Source organism: Capsella rubella, unplaced genomic scaffold (assembly GCF_000375325.1).
Source record: "Capsella rubella cultivar Monte Gargano unplaced genomic scaffold, Caprub1_0 scaffold_5, whole genome shotgun sequence".
NCBI lineage: Eukaryota > Viridiplantae > Streptophyta > Magnoliopsida > Brassicales > Brassicaceae > Capsella > Capsella rubella.
In genome coordinates this window covers 13,465,447-13,488,129 of record NW_006238919.1, presented here as the reverse complement: position 1 = coordinate 13,488,129, position 22,683 = coordinate 13,465,447, and the positions used below count along the sequence as shown (strand labels likewise).

The 22,683-nt window shown below is 38.2% G+C and overlaps 8 protein-coding genes across 8 annotated transcripts; 4 read left to right on the top strand and 4 right to left on the bottom strand.

Annotated features, from left to right (window-relative positions):
• Positions 1–96: 96 nt before the first annotated feature.
• LOC17885877 (glutaredoxin-C14) lies at positions 97–520 on the bottom strand. The gene has a single exon (XM_006292040.2). The coding sequence runs from the start codon at positions 464–466 to the stop codon at positions 158–160; it is 309 nt and encodes a 102-aa protein (XP_006292102.1). The 5' UTR covers positions 467–520; the 3' UTR covers positions 97–157.
• A 2,061-nt stretch (positions 521–2,581) lies between these two features.
• Positions 2,582–3,168, bottom strand: LOC17886560 (glutaredoxin-C11). Its single transcript, XM_006292704.2, has one exon. It carries the CDS (start codon positions 3,127–3,129, stop codon positions 2,818–2,820), a length of 312 nt encoding a protein of 103 aa, XP_006292766.1. The 5' UTR covers positions 3,130–3,168; the 3' UTR covers positions 2,582–2,817.
• A 1,900-nt stretch (positions 3,169–5,068) lies between these two features.
• On the top strand, positions 5,069–6,712 carry LOC17884952 (OTU domain-containing protein 6B). The gene is made up of 3 exons (XM_006290306.2): positions 5,069–5,126; positions 5,473–5,589; positions 5,679–6,712. The coding sequence occupies exons 2-3, from the start codon at positions 5,486–5,488 to the stop codon at positions 6,556–6,558; spliced, it is 984 nt and encodes a 327-aa protein (XP_006290368.1). The 5' UTR covers positions 5,069–5,126; positions 5,473–5,485; the 3' UTR covers positions 6,559–6,712.
• Positions 6,713–7,675: 963 nt separating this feature from the next.
• LOC17885550 (monothiol glutaredoxin-S6) lies at positions 7,676–8,179 on the top strand. Its single transcript, XM_006290383.2, has one exon. It carries the CDS (start codon positions 7,738–7,740, stop codon positions 8,044–8,046), a length of 309 nt encoding a protein of 102 aa, XP_006290445.1. The 5' UTR covers positions 7,676–7,737; the 3' UTR covers positions 8,047–8,179.
• Positions 8,180–8,287: 108 nt separating this feature from the next.
• On the bottom strand, positions 8,288–8,945 carry LOC111830537. Its single transcript, XM_023782890.1, has 2 exons — positions 8,808–8,945; positions 8,288–8,604 (listed from the first exon to the last, which is right to left on the bottom strand). The coding sequence occupies exons 1-2, from the start codon at positions 8,855–8,857 to the stop codon at positions 8,412–8,414; spliced, it is 243 nt and encodes an 80-aa protein (XP_023638658.1). The 5' UTR covers positions 8,858–8,945; the 3' UTR covers positions 8,288–8,411.
• Positions 8,946–9,124: 179 nt separating this feature from the next.
• Positions 9,125–12,104, top strand: LOC17886825 (peptide chain release factor APG3, chloroplastic). Its single transcript, XM_006291135.2, has 15 exons — positions 9,125–9,330; positions 9,415–9,471; positions 9,556–9,636; positions 9,711–9,768; positions 9,854–9,957; positions 10,112–10,163; positions 10,309–10,358; positions 10,620–10,685; positions 10,812–10,976; positions 11,077–11,149; positions 11,227–11,359; positions 11,460–11,517; positions 11,615–11,662; positions 11,733–11,816; positions 11,906–12,104. Exons 1-15 carry the CDS (start codon positions 9,172–9,174, stop codon positions 11,984–11,986), a joined length of 1,269 nt encoding a protein of 422 aa, XP_006291197.1. The 5' UTR covers positions 9,125–9,171; the 3' UTR covers positions 11,987–12,104.
• Positions 12,105–12,313: 209 nt separating this feature from the next.
• On the bottom strand, positions 12,314–14,205 carry LOC17886240. The gene has a single exon (XM_006291219.2). It carries the CDS (start codon positions 13,746–13,748, stop codon positions 12,573–12,575), a length of 1,176 nt encoding a protein of 391 aa, XP_006291281.1. The 5' UTR covers positions 13,749–14,205; the 3' UTR covers positions 12,314–12,572.
• Positions 14,206–16,080: 1,875 nt separating this feature from the next.
• On the top strand, positions 16,081–22,570 carry LOC17885112. Its single transcript, XM_023782002.1, has 10 exons — positions 16,081–16,652; positions 17,272–17,344; positions 17,424–17,554; positions 17,634–17,990; positions 18,073–19,235; positions 19,406–21,122; positions 21,207–21,370; positions 21,457–21,617; positions 21,706–21,866; positions 22,022–22,570. Exons 1-10 carry the CDS (start codon positions 16,554–16,556, stop codon positions 22,217–22,219), a joined length of 4,224 nt encoding a protein of 1,407 aa, XP_023637770.1. The 5' UTR covers positions 16,081–16,553; the 3' UTR covers positions 22,220–22,570.
• Positions 22,571–22,683: the final 113 nt, after the last annotated feature.

Sequence of the window (22,683 nt, the reverse complement as noted above, 5' to 3'; positions counted from 1 at the left end):
AAGCTAAACAATATATGAAATTATCTATATATATATATATATATATATAAATATAAAGAAGAACCTGATACACATTTACGTGTGATCTTTCCATCATTATTCTCACTATCAAGTTAACATATACTAATTATATATTGTTTAAGCATCCATTGTTTGTCTAGTTGTGAAATGACTGATACGGCTTGATCAAAGGAACGAGAGAGCCACTTAGGTGAAGCGACATGACATCGTTGGTCGAACCCACTAGCTTTCCACTTACAAAGACGGCAGGAACGGCGTTGGCGCAGCCAAGACGGACTAAGGCCTTTTCGATCTCGCGGCAGTCAGGATCGTTGTCGATCTCGTGGATGGTTGGTTGAACCCTAAGGTCACGGAAAAGGATTTGCACGGCGTAGCAGAGACAGCATGAGCTTTTGGTGAAGATCACAACTCCTTTCTCCGACGACATTCTCATCACCTTGTCCATGATCAGATTCTTACCTGCGGGCTAAGGATGATCGATCGAAAAAAATATCTTTCTTTAGGTATATATAGCTTTGATGTATGTTTCTTTGTTCGTTAGAAACTCGATGATCTGCTTGGGCTATTTATAGGAAGGCAAGTAGTGCAAGTCTTTGCCTTGGACTGGTCTTTTTTTCTTAAATGGGAAAATAATACTTGAATTTTAATAAAAAAAATTAGATTCCGAAGAATTAAAGCGGCTTTGCGAGAAAAAGACCATTTGTTAATGTTCTATTTTGGCTGAACAAGTTGTAATAATTGATTTCATTTATTTTTATTTTGCAGCTAATAATACTGAAGAATTGGTACGATAACAGTAACTTAAGCATACGATTCGGGAGGTTATACATTGTAACCACTTCGAATCTTGTTCAAAAAAAATACATTGTAATAACCACTTCGAATCTTTGTGTCAGATAGATCATGAACAGTATCGCATTACTGAATCTCATGGCAAGCAAGTGAACTCTACGCGTGTGTGCTTCTTGAATGCTTTGCACATGGGCTGTATATATCGTATGTGTCGTCCTACACTTTTATTAGTGAAGAATAAAAAGGAATATTAATTAAGATCAGATCAGTTAATCACGCAGCAATGAAATTAGGTAAGTTTGTTTTGCTCTTGTCGACTATGGAATTTTGAAGAGACCGACGACGAAAAGCTTGTAGCAAAGGCATGTCTTTCATGTCCCTTAATTTATAGCTTTCGTCGACATGAACGTCATACAGCAGACACGATCATTAGGAGCGATTTTTATTTTATTCTCTAGATATATGTGTATATATATATGTGTGTATATATATTTCTTCACTACAAAACAATGTTTAGACTTTGTGATCCAACTAGTTTCCAAAAAAAAAAAAAAAAAGACTTTGTGATCGAACTTTAAACTAGCAAACATCAGGTAAAAATTCCAAAATTGTATTTTCTATATCGTTTTTAAACAATGTTGGTGTTGATTATCGTATTTTTTCTTCTTTGTTTAAAATTTAAACTACCTTTTAACCTTTATATTATGTCTCTCTAATTATATTATATCGTTCAGAGTCTTTTTAAGAATGATCTGATTAGATACCGACAAATGATAGACATGATTAATGATTTTATAGCCAAATTACTGGGAAGCAATGTGCGGTTGTCAATTTATCAACGCTATATTCCTCCGAGACCTCATCATGCATGGCTCAGTGGTTGAATCCTTAGGCGAAAAAGGAAGAATGAATAAGCAAAACACGATTCCAGCTTTTGGTGATCGATCATATATCTATCAACTATATATGTAATACTTAGTTGAGTATTCCCTTATTATTGTGCGCCCCTACCACCAACTTGCTTAAAGACTAATATTCGTTGTTCATTCTATAGCTAGCTCACACTTACACTCATGTTTGATTCTGCTCTTGCCGTCTCTCTACAGGGACGTATCTACATACGTGTATAGCGGTCGGCCGATCGCTCGTATGTATATCGTTTTCATAATATAAGGGATCACTTTTGCAAAGTGTATTTTTGCTCGACGATATTTTGCATGTAGAACGAAACTAATCAACAAACTGCAAAAGTTTGGTTTGTATGGTTTATGTATTTATGTATTCACCCATCAATTTTTTTAAGACGATCATTTAAGTGGTAGAAACAAAATTTAGGGGAGACTTTTATTTATATATCTTGCAACAACAATTGATAGTTTAATGAAATAGTTTTGTTGTATCTTATATAGCGCTGACCACATGTTTTAGTTAGCGTTGTTCTATATATGTTCCGATGACTTGTGGGTGAAGCTTTTCAAGTGTATGAGATTCTCACCTTTTTCCGATTCACCAAAGATAAGGGATCCTATAGTACTCACCTACGTGTATGATTCGTTCTTGATAATCATCATTTGTCTTGTCACGTCGTCGATCTATCAACTCATCATCATCCCGATACTTTGCTATTAACTCTATATTCATTTGTTTGTACCATAAAATACTAATCTCCATTTATCAGTAGTATTTTTTTTTATAACAAATGACGGACGATCTTAAGATTTGAGTTTACTCTCTACGTGGATACAATGCTTAAAGGTACACTCGTCTTTCCAATTCCGTACAATGTGAGTCAACATACATATACACATATATACATGTATATATAACTTATTATAAGATAGCATCCACGCGAAGGAAGCAAAGCATTTTAATACATCTTTGCTCCTTCCCGATTAGGTATATTGTAAATGCGCTTTTAGCACATTGATTATTGACACAATACATACATGTGCATACGTATACATATATAGATAGATATATACATACATGCACGATGATCGGAAGCTATAACCATATGGCCTTAGCGTCTTTAAGCATCTGCTTGAGCGACCCGTCGACGTGGGAGGAGATGATGTCTTTGGCTGATCCGATGTACCTTCCTCCAACGAAAACAGCTGGAACGGCCGGGTTCGATGAGCCGATGGCACGTAGGGCCCTCTCCATTTCACGGCCTTGAGGGTCTTTGTCGAGCTCGTGGATCGCCGGACTGGCGCCTAGTTCGTAGAATAGCGTCTTAATGCTATGGCACATACAACATGAGCTCTTTGTGAATATCACTGCAGCTTTCTTCGACGACAAATCGCTTATTCTCTCCATTTGCGATGATCAAGACAACTTAGTGATCAAGTGTGTTGTTTTCTGTAGTGAGAAAGGTTTTGGTTGTGTTGAACATATGCTTGGATCAGCCGTTATTTATAATGGTTATTGTTGAAGATTTTGGATTATTTTATTTTTATTTTGTTTTTCTGATAAAGATATATTATGAATAAAAAAATAAATATACCCCACACTAAATTATATGTTAGTAATTGAAAGTACCCCACAAAACAAAAATTTCCTAGAAAGAGGCTAAGTTCTTTGTGATATAATTTTGGATAAGGAAAAAAAATGCTTACCCTTATGATTTAGGTGATGGAGACACTTGTTCCTATTTAATTATTTTTGTTAGTTTTATAACTAAATTATTCTTAAAATGGACAGTCTAATACAATATAAATTATACCAAAAACTAACATCATATATTATATATATATATATATATGTATATGTATTCCTTTCTTTATAGTGGAAACGTGGAAGGATAATAATTTGCTGTAATGTGGCATGAACGAAAAGGAGCGAGATGGGTGATTCGTTTTGCTGTTAATTAATAAAATATAATGAACATTTAATAGTTGTATTATATTATAAAGTCTAATAACCTGAAAATGGATAAAGCCATTTGTGGACAAATTAAAATCATCTCGTATATGTTGGCACTTGGCACTAAATCTATATACGATAATAATTGGGAGATACAGTATATAGATGCATGCATTTCGTAATGAGATTAAATGTATATGCGATTATGATTAGTAATGACTTTAAAATGTCTAAACATTACATTAAAACAAAACAGTTTCGAAGTGTATGCAAGATAGAAGAAAAAGAGCATAGATTTAGTGGTGATGGATCCGTGGTGAGTGTTGCGTCATCTTTGACATGGAAAACAAAAATCTGAGATAAGAGAAGTTTATCCAAATAAGACCCCACTCCACAAATCATACATATGTATGATGATATTACATCTGTGCGTTGAGTAAAAGGAATAAATAATATGGCAATGTACAAAAAGTTATATATATATTCCACATAATGATATGTATGTATTATGTAATGTGTGTGTGTGTAAATGAAGATACGTACTCTCTCCATGTGTCGCCTAGTTGTTTTGTTTCACTGTAACCCATTTAGATATTATATATTCCTTCTTTCTCATTCTTCAATATCGAAACCGATCAAGAATCCCATGCCTATGGTTTTTTATAATTGGGTTGACATTTATGAAAAGAACCTTTAGTCTTTAGAAGAGAATTCTTCATTGTTTGTGCAAACATTTTGTTGCCCTTTCCAAGTATTTTATGGCCAATATGCTTAGGCAACTAAAAACTACAGTTTAAGACACTCTCCACTAGGCCATAATCCACATATATATATATATACGAGAATCGATCTTCACTCAAAACATATGAACAATTTTTATATGTTTTATTTTATCTTATTTTACTCGATTTTTGTTTTATATTATATATTCTTCTTATAAATATCCTCACCTATGAATATAGGTTAAATAAAATATTTCTCAATTGTCGGAAAATAAAAACCACGTGGCCCCTCATGCAAGGTTTTGATGATATTTGTTATTTTAGGTCACACTCACTCACTCACATCTCGACCGTCCATGGGATTGGATTCATTTTTATCGATTGATTCTTTTTTTAATAAACCAAAAGCGTTGACAGAATAATATATCGTCGTCTCTACTTGCCAACCATTTAGGTTCCTCACTGATTCGATAAGCCTATAACACGGTTATGATATATCTTATTCATTTTCTTTCGAAACATCTGTAAACCTTCTCCCCGACAAAGAGGGTTCTTGGATTAAGAAAGCCCAAGAAGGTCGCTTTGGATAAGGCCTTTTGACCCAATAAGTATAATTTAGGTCCATTCCTTTTTTTTTTTAACTCTTCTTTTAGTTTTATGATTTTGTCGCCTGAGAGCCGTAAACCCTAAATCAAACTTAATATTCGATTCTTCTCCTACGATCAAAAGGTATGAACTCCGGAACCTTTCTCTCGCGTTTTCAGTATTTGCTAGTCGAACCCTTTGATCCAACGCGCGCTCTAGATTTCTCGAATAGATAGGAATAACATAAATTTTGGTTAATTTCATTGAAAAATATTATCATTCATCTTGGTTCTGGATATCTTTTAGTGTTAGGCCTCAGTGAATTTGGTGGAATAGGGGGGGGGGGGGTTGGTCTTGTTTCTAGAGTTACTGTGTCCTTTGGATTGAATGTTAGATAATTGGGTTTGTGGTTGTCTGTCACTTGTTCACTTGCTGTTCTCTGCAGAGTGTTCTTGGTATTCCTTGTCCTGACATTTCAATATATATATAGAGGGGATTCTCAAATGGCTGACAGTAAAACTTCTGGAGATCATGTATCCGAAGAAGCCCCCGTGGATGCTTCTCAGGAGAAACATGAAACAGTTGATGAGATGCTTGCTCGGCACAGGTAGCAGCCTTGTTTCGATCACTGATTGCTTTCAAGTTTATATTTATTTACATGAGTGGTGCTTAAGTTGTTGACGTTGTCTATTGTAGGCAGGAGATAAAACAACTACAGAACAAGGAGACTGAGATGAAAAAGGCAGCTGCTAAAGGAAGCAAAGCTGAACAAAAAGCCAAGAAGAAGCAAGTCGAAGAAGACATCTCCAAACTCTCCACAAAGCTCAAGGAGAAACAGTTGAAAGAGCTCGGCTCACAAGGTTTTAGCAGCAGCAGCATTGCCAAGGACGAAGCTAATGAGAAAAAAGGAGACATGGACACTCTAGTGAGAGCTATTGCTGGAGTCTCAGTCACCGCTCAGCAAGAGCACTCAAAGCCCAGCAAGGGCGTCAAGAGGCGCGAGAAACGGGCTAAGGAAGAAGCAGAGAGAGAGCAGAGAATCAAAGAGGAGCAAAGCCAAGTCACAAGTGATCGTATGGTTGAGAACCAAAAGCTCGAGAAGAAGCTTAAACCATTGGGATTGACAATCAGTGAGATTAAACCTGACGGGCATTGCCTTTACCGGGCTGTTGAGAATCAGCTTGCCAATCGCTCAGGCGGTGCATCTCCCTACTCATACCAGAAGCTAAGAGAAATGGCTGCTTCGTACATGAGAGAGCACAAAACCGATTTTCTCCCGTTTTTCTTGTCAGAAACTGAGTCACAGTCCGAGAGATCTGCGGAAGAGCGGTTTGAGAAATACTGTAGAGAAGTCGAGTCAACCGCGGCTTGGGGTGGTCAATTGGAGCTTGGTGCGTTAACACATTGCTTGAGGAAACACATAATGGTGTTTTCCGGATCGTTTCCGGATGTTGAAATGGGCAAAGAGTATAAATCCGGTGATGGCTCGAGTCTCATGTTATCGTATCACCGGCATGCTTTTGGGCTTGGGGAGCATTATAACTCTGTCGTCCTGATCCAAAACATCACCGGATGATGGATGATGGACTTTATCTCAAGCTTTAAGAAAAGTACTTTTGTATCAAAAGTTTACTGAAATTCTTTCTTCCTTAATGTTTGTTGGAACCAATCTCTGTAACTTCAATTTTTCCTTTGGTACAAGGCCAAGCATAATCTATTTCTTCTATACAGTTACGTAGCATTAGTGCGGAGAAAATGACATTGAAGAACGAAACATATGACCTTTGAACAATTTTGCGAGCCAATTTTGGCAGACAGAGAGAGTTCTAGAGATCCGAAAAGATAAAATGATAGAAGAATCTATGCTTATTATCACCCATAGATTTGCTAATTCAATCATAGACACATGGCCTTATCACGAATCTGCCAAAGATTCTTCGTTTCTGTAGATTTCCAAATCTGGTGTCGGAATCATGCTTTCCTTCTAAAATTCTACTAAATTTTAGCATTTTCGGAAAGTTCAAAACGCAACGAACAACAAAGGCTCTTAAGAGTTAACCAACTCTCACATTTTAGATGAGTTGTGTGATTCAAACTTGGGAAATGGTTATCACGATAGAGTAAAGCTAAAAGCAAGAACTGTGTTTGATATCACTTACTTGCACTCTAGACTCCAGGTCATACTAGCAGAAAAGTAGCTCAAAGACGATCCTTTTATTTTGTTTTTCTTGCTTTCCGTTTCTTTAGAGCCTGAAACTTGTGGGGAATCTATTGTTGCTTGAAAAGATAGGCATCTAACTGGATAAACCATAATCCAATCTCCACCTCAGTGGATGCATCAAAAGCAAAAAGATATTGCAAAAAAAAAAGCACTATAGATTGTACATGATCACACTGTTGCATTACCTCCCTGGATCCATGGATCATTTACAAATCATATGGCAAGGATATTTCCGTAATTAGAAAACAAAAAAAGTTTACATGAACTGTATATGCAACTTGGTTCTGATGATACCAAAATCTAACGAATCTAAGTTCATGCAGTTTTTTGAGAACGCCAAAGGACACATCACTAGGAGGGAAGTAAAGTAGTGACAAAGATCTGATTTATGCAATCTTACCATCCTCCACATATCAACCTCTATAAATAGGCTTACTAAGTGATAACTTGAAAGCAAAAACAAACATAAAGATCCTTTAGTTCTCTCTCACACACACTACGCCCTACATTTGTATAACATTTATATACATCAAAATGGAAAGCATTAGAAGTTTAGTCGCAGACAAACCAGTGGTGGTTTTCAGCAAAAGCTCTTGCTGCATGAGCCACTCAATTCAAACACTGATCTCCGGGTTTGGGGCGAAGATGACAGTCTACGAGCTAGACCAATTATCAAACGGGCAGGAAATCGAGAAGGCATTGGTACAGATGGGGTGTAAGCCCAGTGTACCAGCTGTGTTCATAGGGCAACAGTTAATTGGTGGTGCTAACCAGGTAATGACTCTTCAAGTCAAGAACCAACTAGCTGCGTTGCTAAGAAGAGCCGGAGCAATATGGGTGTAACAGAAGACAAGAGGGTCCAAATGCAAACTAGGATAGAATAAGATGAGAGTGATATATAGTTGTTTTGCTTCTTCTTCTTTTTTTCTTTTCGGGATTGGAGTTACTACAATGTACAGATATGTTTTCAACAAAAGTGCAACTCTGTAGTTACACAACCCTAGTGCTGAGATCAAGAACTTGTATTCTCAGTTACCATACTTATTGTATCAATCTATGTAAGCTGAAAAAGAGATATCGGCAATAAAAGAGAAGTAATTGCTTTTTCATTGATCACAAAAGATTGTTCAGCAAGATGAAAGGCCTATTCTTATACATCAGCCATGAAAACGAAGAAACAAACACAAGTAGAGGTTTTACTCACTTCTTCACTTATAAATGTAATCTTTCAAAAGGCCATTTGCATGCTCTAGCTCAGAATGTCTTCGCCAATTAGCAACTGCTCTAGAAACTGTAGCTTTTGCCTCCCGAATCTCTTGTGCCGAGAACTTGTGCTCTATGATCCCCAAAGGTCCAGGTTGAAGAACATTGATCACAGTTTCAGCTTCTTGCTCGAGCTGCCTGTAAAAAATGAAACCTTAGTAATTCAGCGTAAACACACCCAAAAAAATCGATATTTTCCTCCGGCCAAAAGCATTACCCAAGTTGTAATCGAAACGATAATAAACCTAAAAAATTTGATGGAAATCAAAAATCCATATCATCGTCAATTCGAAGAGATACACAGATAGGCATTCAATAGTATACAAAAACAATGGAGGAACCTGAAGATCCCGGAGAAGGGTAAGGCTCTTGCGATCCTGTAAATCGACATCGTCGCCGGAATAATATGAAATTGAGGACCCTTCCGTAACAGAAGAAACACTAAACGGGAATAGTTTTTTACCTCCGGACGGCTCAGAAGGTTCCCGTTTTGACTTCACTAACATTGGGCTAGGCACAAGTGAAACCGAGAATGATGACTAATATGGGCTTACTAAAGGCCCAGTAACTAAAAGGGTTTATTCTGTGGCGAGGATGGTTTTGTTCTAACATCCAAACACGTCTCTAATCATCTAAAAGGCTTTTCTTTCCTCTTATCCGGCGGCAACTCCCGCGCCACTCGTCTTCTTCCACCTCTCTAGAACAATGAATAGCTCGATGACGACGAGTCCTACGGCTCGAGCCTTCCTTCATCTTCACTCTTTACCTTTCACTGTACGCTCGAGGCAGTCACCGGCAGGAGTATGCCTAGCCTTGTGGCCGCCTTCTCCGTCTCGCAGGACTCGGCGCCTCGTCTGTATGGCCGTAAGTTATTCTTAGTCCCAATGTTCGTTTTTGTTTCTTTTTTTCAGCTAATTGTTCGATGAATTGCCTGTTGAGAATTTTTAGGAACCTTACCTCATTAGGAAAATGGAGTCTGTTGAGAAGACATGGAAGGAGTTGTCGGTAATGTTCTTACACCTCTTGCATAATTGCACTAAGGGGTGTTTATTTTCCTCATCATCTTACGAGTTTTTGAATTATTCGTAGGTGAAACTAGCTGACCCAGATGTTGTTTCAAATCAATCTGAATACCAAAAACTGGCACAGTCCATGTCAGAGCTTGACGAGGTATTTGCATATTATTCTAGTGTTCGAATTTGCAACTTTTTTTCTAAGGTTTCTTAAATTGACTTCAATTGTAGGTTGTATCAGTCTATAGAAGGTTCAAGGACTGTGAGAAGCAGTTACTAGAAAGCAAAGGTCTCTTCAAGTCTCCTCCTTTTTTTTTTCTTTTGCTTTTGATTTTGTTACTCGTAAGCTTGTTTTGATTGGTTTATTGCTTCAGTTTTGGCGAAAGAGGCTGGAGATGATGAAGATATGGCTGAAATGATAGGAAGTGAAATCAACTCCCTCTCTAAAGAAATTGAGGAGCTTGAAAAACAACTTAAGGTTTAGACCCTTTTCCTTCAGCATCTTAACTAGTCAATACTCTTGGACTTAGTTCCATAGCTGAGTTATTTGGCAGCTGAAATTCGAATGTTGCTGATTTTTCCCTCTTTTGGTTTGGATCCTTAAGTTGTATCATTGTCTTTACTTGTGTCAGGTGTTACTTCTTCCTTCCGATCCTCTTGATGCCAGAAACATATTGCTCGAAGGTAACTGACTAACTCTATCTTGGAAAGTAGTATCATTTGTCCCACACTAGCCTTTTTCTTGAATAACTGCCTTTTGCTCCCAGTTGCCTCCATTGTTATACTTATCTACTTCTGGATGAGTCTAAAATCCGAGTTCCTTATGCAGTTAGAGCAGGAACTGGTGGCGATGAAGCTGCAATTTGGACTGGTGACCTTGTAGGTACATGCTTTCCTTTATTTTATTTCTTCTGCCCCTCTATCTGAGTATTATGTCTTCTGACTGGAAATGCTTAGAATTTAGAAAAATTATACTCATCTGATGGTAGTTCACCATTTTGTTTCAACCCCATTTAATTGTAAAAACTTTCAAATGTGATTGTTCCTATATTTTATGGCTAAGAGAAGCAAGTGCAATAAATGAAACTTCGAGATTCTATAGTGAATCAAATCTACTTTGCGTTATTCTTTTGCTTGCAGGTGCGGATGTATCAAAGGTACAGCGAGCGCAGTTCTTGGAAGTTTTCGATGGTTTCATGCTCAGAGGTGAGATGCTCTGTTTTTTCTTTTGGCTATTGAAGGAGTTAATGATGAAAAAAATTGCAGTAGAGCATAAGAACTTAGAGACATGTTGCTCACACATATAGCTTTTGATCTTCCTACTTTTATAAGGCTGAACATGGTGGTTACAAGACATGTGTGATGGAGATTAAAGGAAATCGTGTCTATAGCAAGCTCAAGTATGAATCAGGTGTTCATCGAGTCCAGCGTGTTCCTCAAACAGAAACACAGGGTCGTGTACACACTTCTACAGCAACTGTAGCCATCATGCCAGAGGTAAACTAGCTTTTACATGTTGCATTTTTCAATATTCTGATTGAAACTTGGTAACCAGTCCATAACTGTCATCTCTGCTTTGTTTCTGTTGTTGTCATAGGCTGATGAAGTGGAAGTGGTGATTGACCCAAAGGACATTGAACTTACATCTGCAAGATCTGGCGGCGCTGGAGGTTATGCTAAGGAAACTTACTTTCTGTTTCTCTCACCTTTCACTTGCTAATAATACTGAAAAGAGGTCTTGGTACAGGGCAAAATGTGAACAAGGTGGAGACGGCTATAGATCTATTTCACAAACCATCAGGTATACGCATTTTCTGTACAGAAGAAAGAACTCAGATTAGGAACAAGGCTCGTGCCTTCCAGCTTCTGCGAGCAAAACTGTAAGCAACATTCAAGGAGCAAACTCTCTGCTCTTCTTCTTCTTCCTCTATCAGTTCCCACCTTAGTCTTTTCTTTTGATACATTATTTTTTTATATTAGGTATGAAATAAAAGTAAGGGAACAACAAGAGAAGATAAGGAATGAAAGGAAATCTCAGGTCCACTTCGTTTTACTATTCTCAGAGTATTTCTAAACTTAAGTTCATCATCGCAGATTCATCTTATTCTGCTCTATGTCAATTCTTGCGGAAATAGGTTGGGACTGGAGCTCGTTCAGAAAAGATAAGAACATACAATTATAAGGTAATACATGGATTCCAAGCTAGCTATAAAATATGATGAATTCTGTGCTTATGATGTCTGAAAATTACAGGACAGTAGAGTGACTGATCATAGGCTAAAGATGAACTTTGCGCTTACAACATTTCTTGACGGTGCCTTAGAGGATGCAGTGCAGGTCCTAAACCCTAAACCTCAAACTTTAATGTTACATTTATATTCGTTAATGTGCACCTAAAAGATGCTTTTGTATAATTCTTATTGCAGGCTTGTGCTGCTTTGGAGCAAAAGGAACTCATGGAAGAACTCTCCGATTCTGTAGCTGCTTCTTCTGCTACTTATGGATAAATCCTGGAACTACACTCAAATGAAAACTTTGTACACACACTATAATTAATATTTTTAATCATTTTTATATGTAACATATGAATGATTCTATGAGCAAATAGTAGTATCGGTGGGCATACCTGATTGGACCAAACCTTAAGACCGAGTTAGACAAACGGAAATTCATTTTTTCAAACCATTCTAAAAACAAGATTTTTGATGTTATTACTTTTTGCGAAGACAGTGTTAAAAAGGTAGTTCAATTTCTATTGTTGACAACAATTTCAAATTGTGATAAAATAAAGTTGTTTTGCAACATGGTCGAAGTAAGTGAACAGGTGAGAGTCGAAGCTAAAGTAAAAACGAATTAAACAGGTCAAACAAAGAAAACAGATAAGAATGCTTCTTTTTGATTTTCTGGAATACAAAGTTTGGCATGCAAGTCTCGGAGCCTAACTGCCATTGATCTGAAAACTGCAGAGAACAAGCTCTTTGGTTAACCGTCTGCAACTAATTGTCTTGAAAGTTTTCTTAAGCATTGGGGTCATTATAATCTAAAATTTTGACAGCATCAATCTACGACCACACAAACACACAATCTCTTCTGTCAAGGGCATGGCTGGAGAGCAGAAACCTGCTGAAATTTCAGAACATACTTATCCATGAACACACAATCTTTAATCTTAAGAATCTGGAAATAGTTCAAATCTTCTTTCTTCACAAACCCTTTAGACAGAAGCTCAGAGATCACCATGTTCCTCGGTTTGATTCTCTTCTCCAAGCTTAGACCCAAAACAAAAGGTTGCATAGCGATGGTACCAGGCGGGAGACCCACATTGTTTATGAGGTACTCCATGGTTCCCGTTATCTTCTCATCCGATATTTTCACACAATTTGGGAATCTCATGAATGCCGCGACACAATCCTCTTTGGACCAACCAAACTGTTGGTACAGCCCAAACTTGTGTTCCATGGTGAATTCACTAACATGAAAGAAAACTAACATAGCATGAACGAAATACATCTTTTTGGGGTCAAAACCAAAGTCACGAACTCTGTTAAGGACCTCGTTGAACTTTCTCTCGGAGCAGAAGAACACGAGTGGACCATTTTGGACCAGTCTTTTGATGCTTTGGTCCCGGACTCCAATATCCCGACAGAGGGATAGCCGTGTAGCCAAGAACTTTGCAGTGTCCAAAGTGAAAATCCAATATCCACGTCTCAGACATTTGAGGACATTTTCTTGCTCACCGAGTATACTTTTGAGGGAATCATAGCAAGGGATCAGCCTGTTAGTCAAGCTAAGGGACAGCGTTGTGGGACAATTTGAGATAAGTTTGGCGGTATCAGAGCTGGATAACCCGATTGAACGGAAAAAACTGAGTTTTGGCAAGAGTACAACCTCAGGGTTCACTATCAGAATAGTAGGGAATGATTTGACAACCCTAATGATCTGCTCATTGGTGAAGCCACTGTTCTTGAGCAGTGTGAGTACAGAGTCTGGTCTTTCGGAAGATGACAACTTAACGAATCTGGACTTTGACTTAGCAGATTCCAAAGACAACCCACATGAGTTCACGAGGTACGAGACAGTAAACGACTTTAACCATGGTCTCTTCTCTTTGGCAACCTCGGTTTTGCCTTCTGAGACTGAACACAATGCTCTACTCAGTAGACACCTTAGCTTATGAGTGATCAATTGCGAAATGGACACAGAATCTCCCGAATTGATTGGACGCGAAGATCTCAGACAAAACCGTCGGCAGTATAACAAGTTTGACATGATACATAAACCCTAAATCCTAAGCCTCTCTTCCAAATCTCTCAACAAAATCGAATGTGATAGCAACAACACAAAGAACCCTCGCCAGGAATTCAGGATACACCAAAATCACAACCAAAAATAATGATAAATCCTAGAAACTAAATCCCTTTCAATCCCAAATGCATTGGTTCTTGAAACAAGGAAAAGAAGAGGCTCACAGTCACGGGGATGCTGCTGATATTGCCCCAATAGATGCTTCCGTTAAGACCAAACCGCAATTTGATTGCCAAATTTAAGTTTCTTCTCGCTGGCGTTCGTAATCCTAAGTCGTGGCCTCGTTCGGTGTTAAAATCTTCCGCTGCTCGCTGGTGCTTGCAAGCTCAGGCCTAAGTTGGGAGGAGGAAGATGAATCAGATGCAATAAAATTACTATTCTGCCCTGCTTATATTGTGAAAACCAAAAAAAAAATTAGAACGGCGGATTACAGACAAGTATCGAACCCTTTAGATAATGACACGTGGCGGGCTAGTAACCCAACCTAGCTTCTTACCAAATTATGTAATTTAAATATTTAGTGTTATTTACAAACATTGCCCATCATTTATCTTTATTTAGTTGATATTAAAATATGTTAAATTGAAAAATATAGTAACAGACAGAAAAAAACAAAAAAACAACATGTGTTAGGGAAGTTGGTGAACAAAAAAAAGATGTGTCCAAGAGCACGCATTTAACGTGTTAAGGTAGAGAGATCTCTTTGACTTTGGTATGAGAATTGTTGGCTGTGTGGACGAGATTAACCCATTTTACCGACGAAAGTACATTACAGTCGTCTGCTTTACTATCATCTTTTGGTTCTTATCCACACGAACGGCGGGGTAATTTTGTCAGTTTTGGTCCTCAAGCTTCTTGAGCCACCCCCACTTGTTTTACATATGCTTTCTTGAAGTAAAATTTACATTTTACAAATACTACCTAGCTAATATATTTTACTTCAAATATGGAGAGCTGCGGCATGTATAGGAGACGATCTTATATATATTGCGTGAGATAAATACTGTACGTATGTAGTTCCAACTTCATAGCACGTGAAATTTCCAAATAGACCAAAGCTTCGCCGCAGATCAGTGCAACCATTTTCTTTTACGCGTCAAAACCAGAGCTTGCTTTGTAGATAATAGTTTTGTCTCTTTACGTTTTTTTCTTTGTTTGTTGGCTATGGTCTCTCTCTCTACGTTTATTTTTCTGTCTTCGGCTCTTCATTTTTTTCATGTTTTCTATTTCTTTTACTTCTATCTCATAACTATTACTTGCAAAACGACGCTACGAAGACATCTTTAAATAGTGTTATGATTTATCGGAGTACATTTTGTACATGATCGAGATCCATAAGAATATTCTCATTCCGGATGAGTGATAAAAACATCATTATCAATGGTCTCTTAAAAGAGTTTTATCTAAAAGCCATTGATTTTGTCTCTTAAATAAGAACTAATTTATTAAATAAAAGTTATTTGGAATTTATCTTTAATCATAAAAATACACAAGAACCAATCTAAAAGACCATCATTGTAATCAATTCTCTTGTATTTGTAAATTGACACGAATATTTCGAATATCCTGTAATTTACACTGAGATATATCACATAAATGCATACTAAATGGAATGAAGATATCAAAATTAACGAGCGAATGTGGGGGTACCTTTACAAGTTTTTATTTACTTTATGAAATTTAGTCACATAACTATAATTATATGGGTTGATGTGGAAAAACATATATAATAAATGCAGTACACATAAAGAAAAAAAAAATATAGGATTCATACTCTTTGGGTGTTTTAATCTACTAATTTGGACATCTCTAAATAGAGAAAACGCCATTAGGCTTAACAAATACAATCTATAAGTTTGAATCACACACAACTAAATGATTAATAAAATAGTGACAAAGTGTGTAACTCTCACTCACTTTGAATAGTAACGTTTTTCAGACCACCAGCAAAAAAAAGCTAGTAAGCAAGTGGGGGACGTATAAGCTAAAGATATATTTGGTTCTCATTATAACGTATAAAAATAAAAATGAAAGTGAAAAAGAGTAGTCCTTCATAAACTATTTATTTTAATCTACTTAACATAGTGTTACATTATTATGATTTTTACTTTCATAGGTTTATTGTGTTATCCAGCGGAAAAATAGTTTCGTTGTGTTTTGTGACACGTAGAAAAGAGAAAAAAAATGGAAACATTACAGAATAATAAATGAAAAAAAGGAAAAAAATAAACCGCGGCAGCCCCTATACCAAAACCCGGGAGATTCTTACGTTTTTTTGGTTGGGGCCTGAGAGAGAGAGAGGGGTGCTTAGCTTAATTCATTGATTTTGCCTTAGCAATTAAAAAAAAAAAAAAAAGAGATCGGACACACATATATATTTTTTTTTGATCCTTTGGGAAGAAATCGGAAAAAGACACACAATTCTGATTTCATTCGATCCGATTGTTTTCTTCAAATTAAATTCGCCGATATTGCTTAATCGTTGCAACATCACAATTTACACTTTCTGGGATGTTCTTCTAGTTTTGTGTGTTGTATTCGCTTTGATCGGATTCTCTAATTTGTTCCTTAGGTTGGGATTTGGGTCGAGTTCTAGTGATTCGTTGGTCGGTAGGGTAGACTTTTGCGTCACGCTGTGGTTTTCTTAGGGTGGATATGGGTCTGATTCCACCGCTTCATTGATATTTTTTTGGGGCTTCGGTGATTGCAATGTTACAAAGGGGCTAGGGTTAACTCTAGGGTTTTGAGTTGAAGCTACAACTATTAGACATGGAGGAGTCTGAACTTGAAGAAGGAGAGGCTTGCTCTTACAATATTACTAATGAATACGGTGGAAGCATAGACCCTGATAACGATCTCTCTTACATTGTGAGGCCTTCTTCTCAGCTTATTATCAATCTACGAGTTATCCATATAGTTATTTATTTATATTTGATTTCGTAACTTATTGTCAACTTAGATTATGAATGTTGCAAGTGTTATTGTTGCACTGTTTTCTGTCTTACATAGAGTTTCTTTGAATTAGATTGCTTCTGTTTGGGTAGGGATCTATATATACTTTTGGTGCTTTAGAGATGTGTATGCAGTTTATATGGTATTCGTTTAAATGTTGTAGATATCTTGTTTGGTAGTTCCATTATGATTCAATCGCAACAAAACACCACCTTAATTGCTCGTCGTAGATTGGTCAAGTGGTTAAATTTCCATTTAGAATTCTTTAGTTTCAGAGTGCCGCGTGTATTCATTTGATTCGATTGATCTTTTTACAGCGTATATATGGACAACTTTCATCTTATCGGTTACAATTTTACTGGAGATGTGTCCACAGATTGATTTTAAATGGCTCTTTTTTTTTTTTAATTTCACTTCAGTAGTATCGACACAGAAGTTCCGTTAAAGCATCCACATCTAAGAGTCTAGAATTTGTTATCAGGGAAGTAAACTATGTTTGGTTGTTGACTTTATTTTTCTATTGTTTCATTGGAAGGATGAGAAGCTTCAACACATCCTTGGACACTTCCAGAAAGACTTCGAGGGAGGTGTTTCAGCAGAGAATCTTGGTATGTTGATGTTTGGCAGCAACTTTTCTTCTTGGTTAGTCCACAAAGTGTGAAACTAGTCCTTTGCATTTGATTACAGGGGCGAAATATGGTGGCTATGGCTCTTTCTTACCAACTTATCAACGTTCCCCTGTTTGGGCTCAACCAAAGACACAAGCAAAACCTCAGAGTTCTACAGGGACTAGATCCCCAAACAACTTACCAGGGGAGGTATATGTTTCTCTTTGCCTGCGTTTTGCTCTTTGTAATTTCCGTAATGTTTATTCTCTTACCATCTTTCTTCTCTCAGTCCCAGTGTGGCAATGCAGCTTCGTCTAGTGTTCCTAAAAAGGAAAAATCTGGGATTACTTCCTCTGGAAACCCCAAAAAATCAATGAAATCCAAGAAACCCAATTCTAGTTCCAGACAGGATTCTGCACCCAAGAAACCTGGTGTCTTCAGTAAACAGAACTCTCTGAAGCTTCGGATTAAGATGGTATCAGACGGTTTATCCACCGAAAAGAATGCTGCTGCGATATACAGTGGCCTTGGACTTGATGTATCACCTTCTTTGTCATTCGATAATAATAGCCTTTCAGGTAGTGAAGGGATGAATGGGGAACCTCAAGGTTATTCTTTAATGGAGTCTCCCACCAGTATTCTTAATGTGAGGTTTCCTTTGTTTTGTTTCACAGTACTGAAACAGTCTCCTTTGTATGCTTGTCATGCTGATATATTCTTTTATGCAGGTAATGATGTCCCTTCCTGTGGATCATTGTCATTTGTTGTCTCCTCTCTCTGATGATCTGATTCGATTCATTGAAAGGGAAAAATCAGAGAAGGGATATAAGTATATATCCCCACCCAGGAATTTCACTGAGAGCTCTTATGCTATGGCGAACGGTTTGGCACCTCAGAAGGCTGGAGAGAAACCATCAGCGGAGAAGAAAAAAAAGGCGGTGGAGAGGAGCAGCTTTTGTGCGGAGATGAATGTCCGCAGTAAGAAGGGCCCGTTCGATGGATCTGATGCCACCGTCAAGGATTCAATAGTTACAAACACATCATTTCCTACTGCTGCAGAAAAACAAACAACCATTAGTAGATTATTTGATGCATCCAAGGAAAACTGCAATGGCACTGTTTGGGGCGAAATGGCGGGTGATGTCGACAGTAGATCGTGGGGTCTAACTCGCCATAAAGATCTTGGGGGGAATCATGAGAATCTGAAGACTAGTTCTACTGGAAGTGTTCGGGAAGACAAAAAGATTAAACCTGGTGATGATGAGGCTTCAGGATACTCAAGGAAAGTTGGCAAATACAAAGGAAGCAAAGCTTCTGATTCGGTCAAAAAGGAATTGAGTGCTTCAAAGTCGAAAAGTGGTCATAAGGTGGAGCCAGAACATCCTTTGAGAAACCAGAAGTATGATAGGACAGAACAAGAGCCACAATCTTTATCAAAGTTCAAGGAACTGCCAGGCTCTGTTGTTTTTGAGAGTAAGATGAATGGTCAAGCTGAGAAGAAGGAAGTGGCAGCCTTGAAACTTCAAAATGATGGAAAAAAAGCCGAAGACACTTACAAAGACTTTTTTGGAGACATAGGGGACTCTGAAGAAGAAGAGGAACAGAATTGTTCATTGGAAGTAAAAGATTCTCGGATGTCAGAAAAGGGACTTCCGGCCTTAGAAGATATGCCTGAAAAATCAAACTTCCCTCTGGCAGAATTTCCCAATGTTGGTCCTGAGCCAGTATTGAGAAAACTTGGTTCTGATGCTTCTCTTCCGAAAGCAAATCCCGTGATCATACAGGAACATTGGGTTGCTTGTGACAAATGTGGAAAGTGGCGGCTTCTTCCTTTTGGCGTCTTTCCAGAAGACCTTCCTGAGAAATGGATGTGCACGATGCTTAATTGGCTGTGAGTTTTTTTCTTTTCCAAATTCTCTTTTATTGGTTCTATTATTTTCGTGGGTGTGATATATGAGGTGGTTGGCAGAATGTGTTTGATTTTCTGTGTTTGTGGTCTTACTTTTTTTGGAATGAGGAACTAAGAGAAAATGATACTCTTTATGATAACGTGTGTTCTAGGCCTGGAGTGAACTATTGCAATGTTCCTGAAGACGAAACAACGAAAGCTCTATATGCAATGTATCAGATCCCTGTCCCTGAGAGCCAGGCTCCAATGCAGAGTAATCCCGGTGGCCCTAAGCCTCTGTTTAACCAGGGAGATGACAACACGAAGAAGAAGAAAAAGGGTTTCAGAAAGCTAGATAATGGAATGGAGAAAGAAGGTGCTCGAACTGTAGAAACTAACAAGACCTTCCATATACCGGCAAGAAATGGCATTCAAAATTCGCATGGACTAAGCAATTTTGCCGAGGATAAGAGGCAAATACAGAAACAGAAAGAGAAAGGAAAAGCAGTGGATCACCTCTCTGATGAGTCAAAGAGCTTGAAGGTAAATAACAAAAGAAAAGCAGATCTAGAGAGTTCTATGCTGTCCAAAAAAATGAAGATCGAAAGCTTTCTTTTTCCTGATGAACCTGAACATGGAAATGGCCGCCCTACCTCGAGTAGCGGTGTCCCTGTCACGTCAGCAGATATAAAGCCCAAGCCTCGAGTCTCCTCCAAAATGCTAAAAGAGGAAGGAGGAGCTTCAGACACAGGAAATAGCAATAGCACAGGGGGAATTAAAAAGAGGAAGCTGAGAGAAAGCCATGGTTCGAGGATTTACAGTGAGGACGAAAATCATGAACGAAAGAAAGCTCGAGTTCGTAATGAAGAAAAAGAGCCTAGTTACTCTCAAGGCAATGGGAAGTTGGAAAAGAAAAATAGAAGTCATTCGCAAAGAGAGTATGGACATGTTCAGAACTCAATCGCAGCCACCTCAAGTTCTTCTAAGATTTCTGATTCTCATAAACCCAGAAACAGCCACGAAGCTAAATGTTCGCCTGTTGAGTCGGTGTCTTCCTCTCCTATGAGGATTTCCAACCCGGAGAAAAGTATATCTGCGAGAAAGAAGAAAGAAGAATCTTCTGATGCTAACGTCTTTGCAGCAGGTAGTTTGAGAAGATTCTCAGATGGTGAAGGTGAAGATGATGGTGGGAGTGATAGATCGCAAACGCGGATGAAGGACAAACATGGATCCCATGAGTCTTCTGTGCTTGATGTTTGGGATGATAAAGGAGCTTTGAAAGCCAAAGAGCGTGTTGATCCTTCTCTCGATGCTAATTATGAGAATGGTGGCCACAAGGATTTACCGCGAAAACTGGATCATATTGTTGGTGAAGGAAAGCAGTCTAGTGACCATCATCGACGTAGCAACGATTCATTGGCAAAGAAGCCAGGAAAAGGTTCATCTTCTCGGTCCAAAGACAAGAACCAAAGCATCAGGTCTGATTTACGGGATGGTCCAAGACATGTTGAAAAGAAAATATACGATGGTAGTCCTGACAGTAGAGCAGATATGGTCGTGAGACCAAACATTCCAAAACCTTATGACTCCGAAAGAATATCAGAAAGGGGTAATAGAGATAGAGCAGATTTAGCTTCACCATCAAGGCCACCATCCAGAGGTGTCCAAGGGGATTCATCTATGCTTTCTGTCCGTAAGAAAGTCGATAAATGCAGCACATCAGCTGGAAATAATAATCTTCAAGCTGATGATGTGACAAAGACAACAGCCCAAATAAGAAGGAAAAGCGAGCCCTCTCCAAGCCCCTTACGAAAGGAAGTAACATCTGTGCAGGCCGCCCATATTCTAAAAGAAGCTAAAGACTTGAAACATACAGCTGACCGTCTCAAGGTTTTTCTCATAATTCAGTTTCAGTGTAATCTCTCTTTCTCTTTGTATTCGCTTCTTATGGTCTTTCTTTTGTTGTTGTTGCAGAATTCTGTATCGAACCTTGAGCACATTGAGCTTTACTTCCAGGCTTGCCTTAAGTTTCTTCATGGTGCTTTTGTCTTGGAGCTGAGTAGCAATGAGAGTGCTAGACAAGGAGAGACAATGGTCCAATCTATGAAGATTTATAGTAGCACAGCGAATCTTTGCGGGTAATTTACATTTGTGAGGAAAAAAGAAAAATTACATTTGTTCCTTCTTTCCCAGTTGTTAGCATTGAAACCTTTTTTCGTGATAGATTTTGTGCCCATGAATATGAGAAGTCTAAAGATATGGGAGCCGCTGCTCTGGCTTACAAATGCATGGAGGTCGCGTATATGAGAGTGGTTAATTCCTCCTACACAAGTGCTAATAGATATCGAAATGAATTGCAGACTTCTCTGCAAATGGTTCCGCCAGGTAAGCTAAGTTGGAAATAACCAAATCCCTTATTAGCCATGTCTTAAAAATTCTTTCCCGTTATAATGCTCTTGTCTTTGCATTTTAGGTGAGTCTCCTTCATCTTCTGCCTCAGATGTCGATAATGTGAACCATCCAGCAGCAGCAGACAGAGTAGGCACCTCAAGGGGCATCAGCTCTCCTTTAGTTGCGGGGAACCATGTCATTTCTGCGCAAAACCGCTCTAATATTTTACGTCTGCTTCAATTTGTAAGTGTACTAATGCCTCTTGCAAGTCATTTCCCACAGCTATACTTGAATGTTTATTTTGTTAATTGAATCGAAGATGAATATGCAATTAACGTGAAAAGTCATAAACATTGGCCAGTGTGAATAATTAAGTTCATACTCTCTTTTGTTTGTAGGCTCAGGATGTAAATCTGGCAATGGATGCCTCAAGGAAATCACGTGTGGCACTAGCAGCTTGTATTGAAAACTCGGGGGAAGCCCAACAACAAGGAGAGGGTATTTTATCCATTAAAAGCGCCCTTGATTATAACTTTCAAGACATGGAGGGATTTCTATATTTAGTGAAGCTTGCAATGAAGGCCAATAACCGGTGAAAGACAGAAAAATGAAGCTACTTATTTACAAAGACTGAGAAGAGGCAAACTCTTTTTCACTGTTGCCTTGCTACTCTGGGTCCATTTCCGTTCACAAACGGCATTTCAAGATTTTCTTTGGATCCGGTAGTCATTTGTACATACAAAGAAGAGTTTGGTGACGGAGTCCGCTTTGAAGACGTTTCTGGTAGACCAAGGAAAGAACTTGGAATTTGACTTACTCAGATGCTTCTCTTATTCGACCGAGGAAAAATTCACATAAGCAACATCATAACAAGCTTCCTTCCCAACCAATTACCCAAGAGCCATGTATGGATTATACAGAGAAACGAAGATGTAACTTAATGAAGATGTAACTTCTGGTACTGGATTTTCTCTTTCGATGACAGTGAAATATAGTTCTCCCAGTATCAGGTCAGTCATCGGTACATCAATTGCAATATCTTTTTGGTTCAACAAGCTCT

Excerpts from the sequence above, each read along its gene's own strand:
- LOC17884952 (XM_006290306.2), top strand. The coding sequence starts at position 5,486 with ATGGCTGACAGTAAAACTTCTGGAGATCATGTATCCGAAGAAGCCCCC. Across the intron at positions 5,590-5,678 it reads GAGATGCTTGCTCGGCACAG|GCAGGAGATAAAACAACTAC; the intron begins GTAGCAGCCTTG and ends TGTCTATTGTAG.
- LOC17886240 (XM_006291219.2), bottom strand. The coding sequence starts at position 13,748 with ATGTCAAACTTGTTATACTGCCGACGGTTTTGTCTGAGATCTTCGCGT.
- LOC17886560 (XM_006292704.2), bottom strand. The coding sequence starts at position 3,129 with ATGGAGAGAATAAGCGATTTGTCGTCGAAGAAAGCTGCAGTGATATTC.
- LOC17886825 (XM_006291135.2), top strand. The coding sequence starts at position 9,172 with ATGAATAGCTCGATGACGACGAGTCCTACGGCTCGAGCCTTCCTTCAT. Across the intron at positions 9,637-9,710 it reads CCATGTCAGAGCTTGACGAG|GTTGTATCAGTCTATAGAAG; the intron begins GTATTTGCATAT and ends CTTCAATTGTAG. Across the intron at positions 11,150-11,226 it reads AAGATCTGGCGGCGCTGGAG|GGCAAAATGTGAACAAGGTG; the intron begins GTTATGCTAAGG and ends GTCTTGGTACAG.
- LOC17885877 (XM_006292040.2), bottom strand. The coding sequence starts at position 466 with ATGGACAAGGTGATGAGAATGTCGTCGGAGAAAGGAGTTGTGATCTTC.
- LOC17885112 (XM_023782002.1), top strand. The coding sequence starts at position 16,554 with ATGGAGGAGTCTGAACTTGAAGAAGGAGAGGCTTGCTCTTACAATATT. Across the intron at positions 17,991-18,072 it reads CTCCCACCAGTATTCTTAAT|GTAATGATGTCCCTTCCTGT; the intron begins GTGAGGTTTCCT and ends TCTTTTATGCAG. Across the intron at positions 21,371-21,456 it reads AGCACAGCGAATCTTTGCGG|ATTTTGTGCCCATGAATATG; the intron begins GTAATTTACATT and ends TTTTCGTGATAG.
- LOC17885550 (XM_006290383.2), top strand. The coding sequence starts at position 7,738 with ATGGAAAGCATTAGAAGTTTAGTCGCAGACAAACCAGTGGTGGTTTTC.
- LOC111830537 (XM_023782890.1), bottom strand. The coding sequence starts at position 8,857 with ATGTCGATTTACAGGATCGCAAGAGCCTTACCCTTCTCCGGGATCTTC. Across the intron at positions 8,605-8,807 it reads CCCTTCTCCGGGATCTTCAG|GCAGCTCGAGCAAGAAGCTG; the intron begins GTTCCTCCATTG and ends CATTTTTTACAG.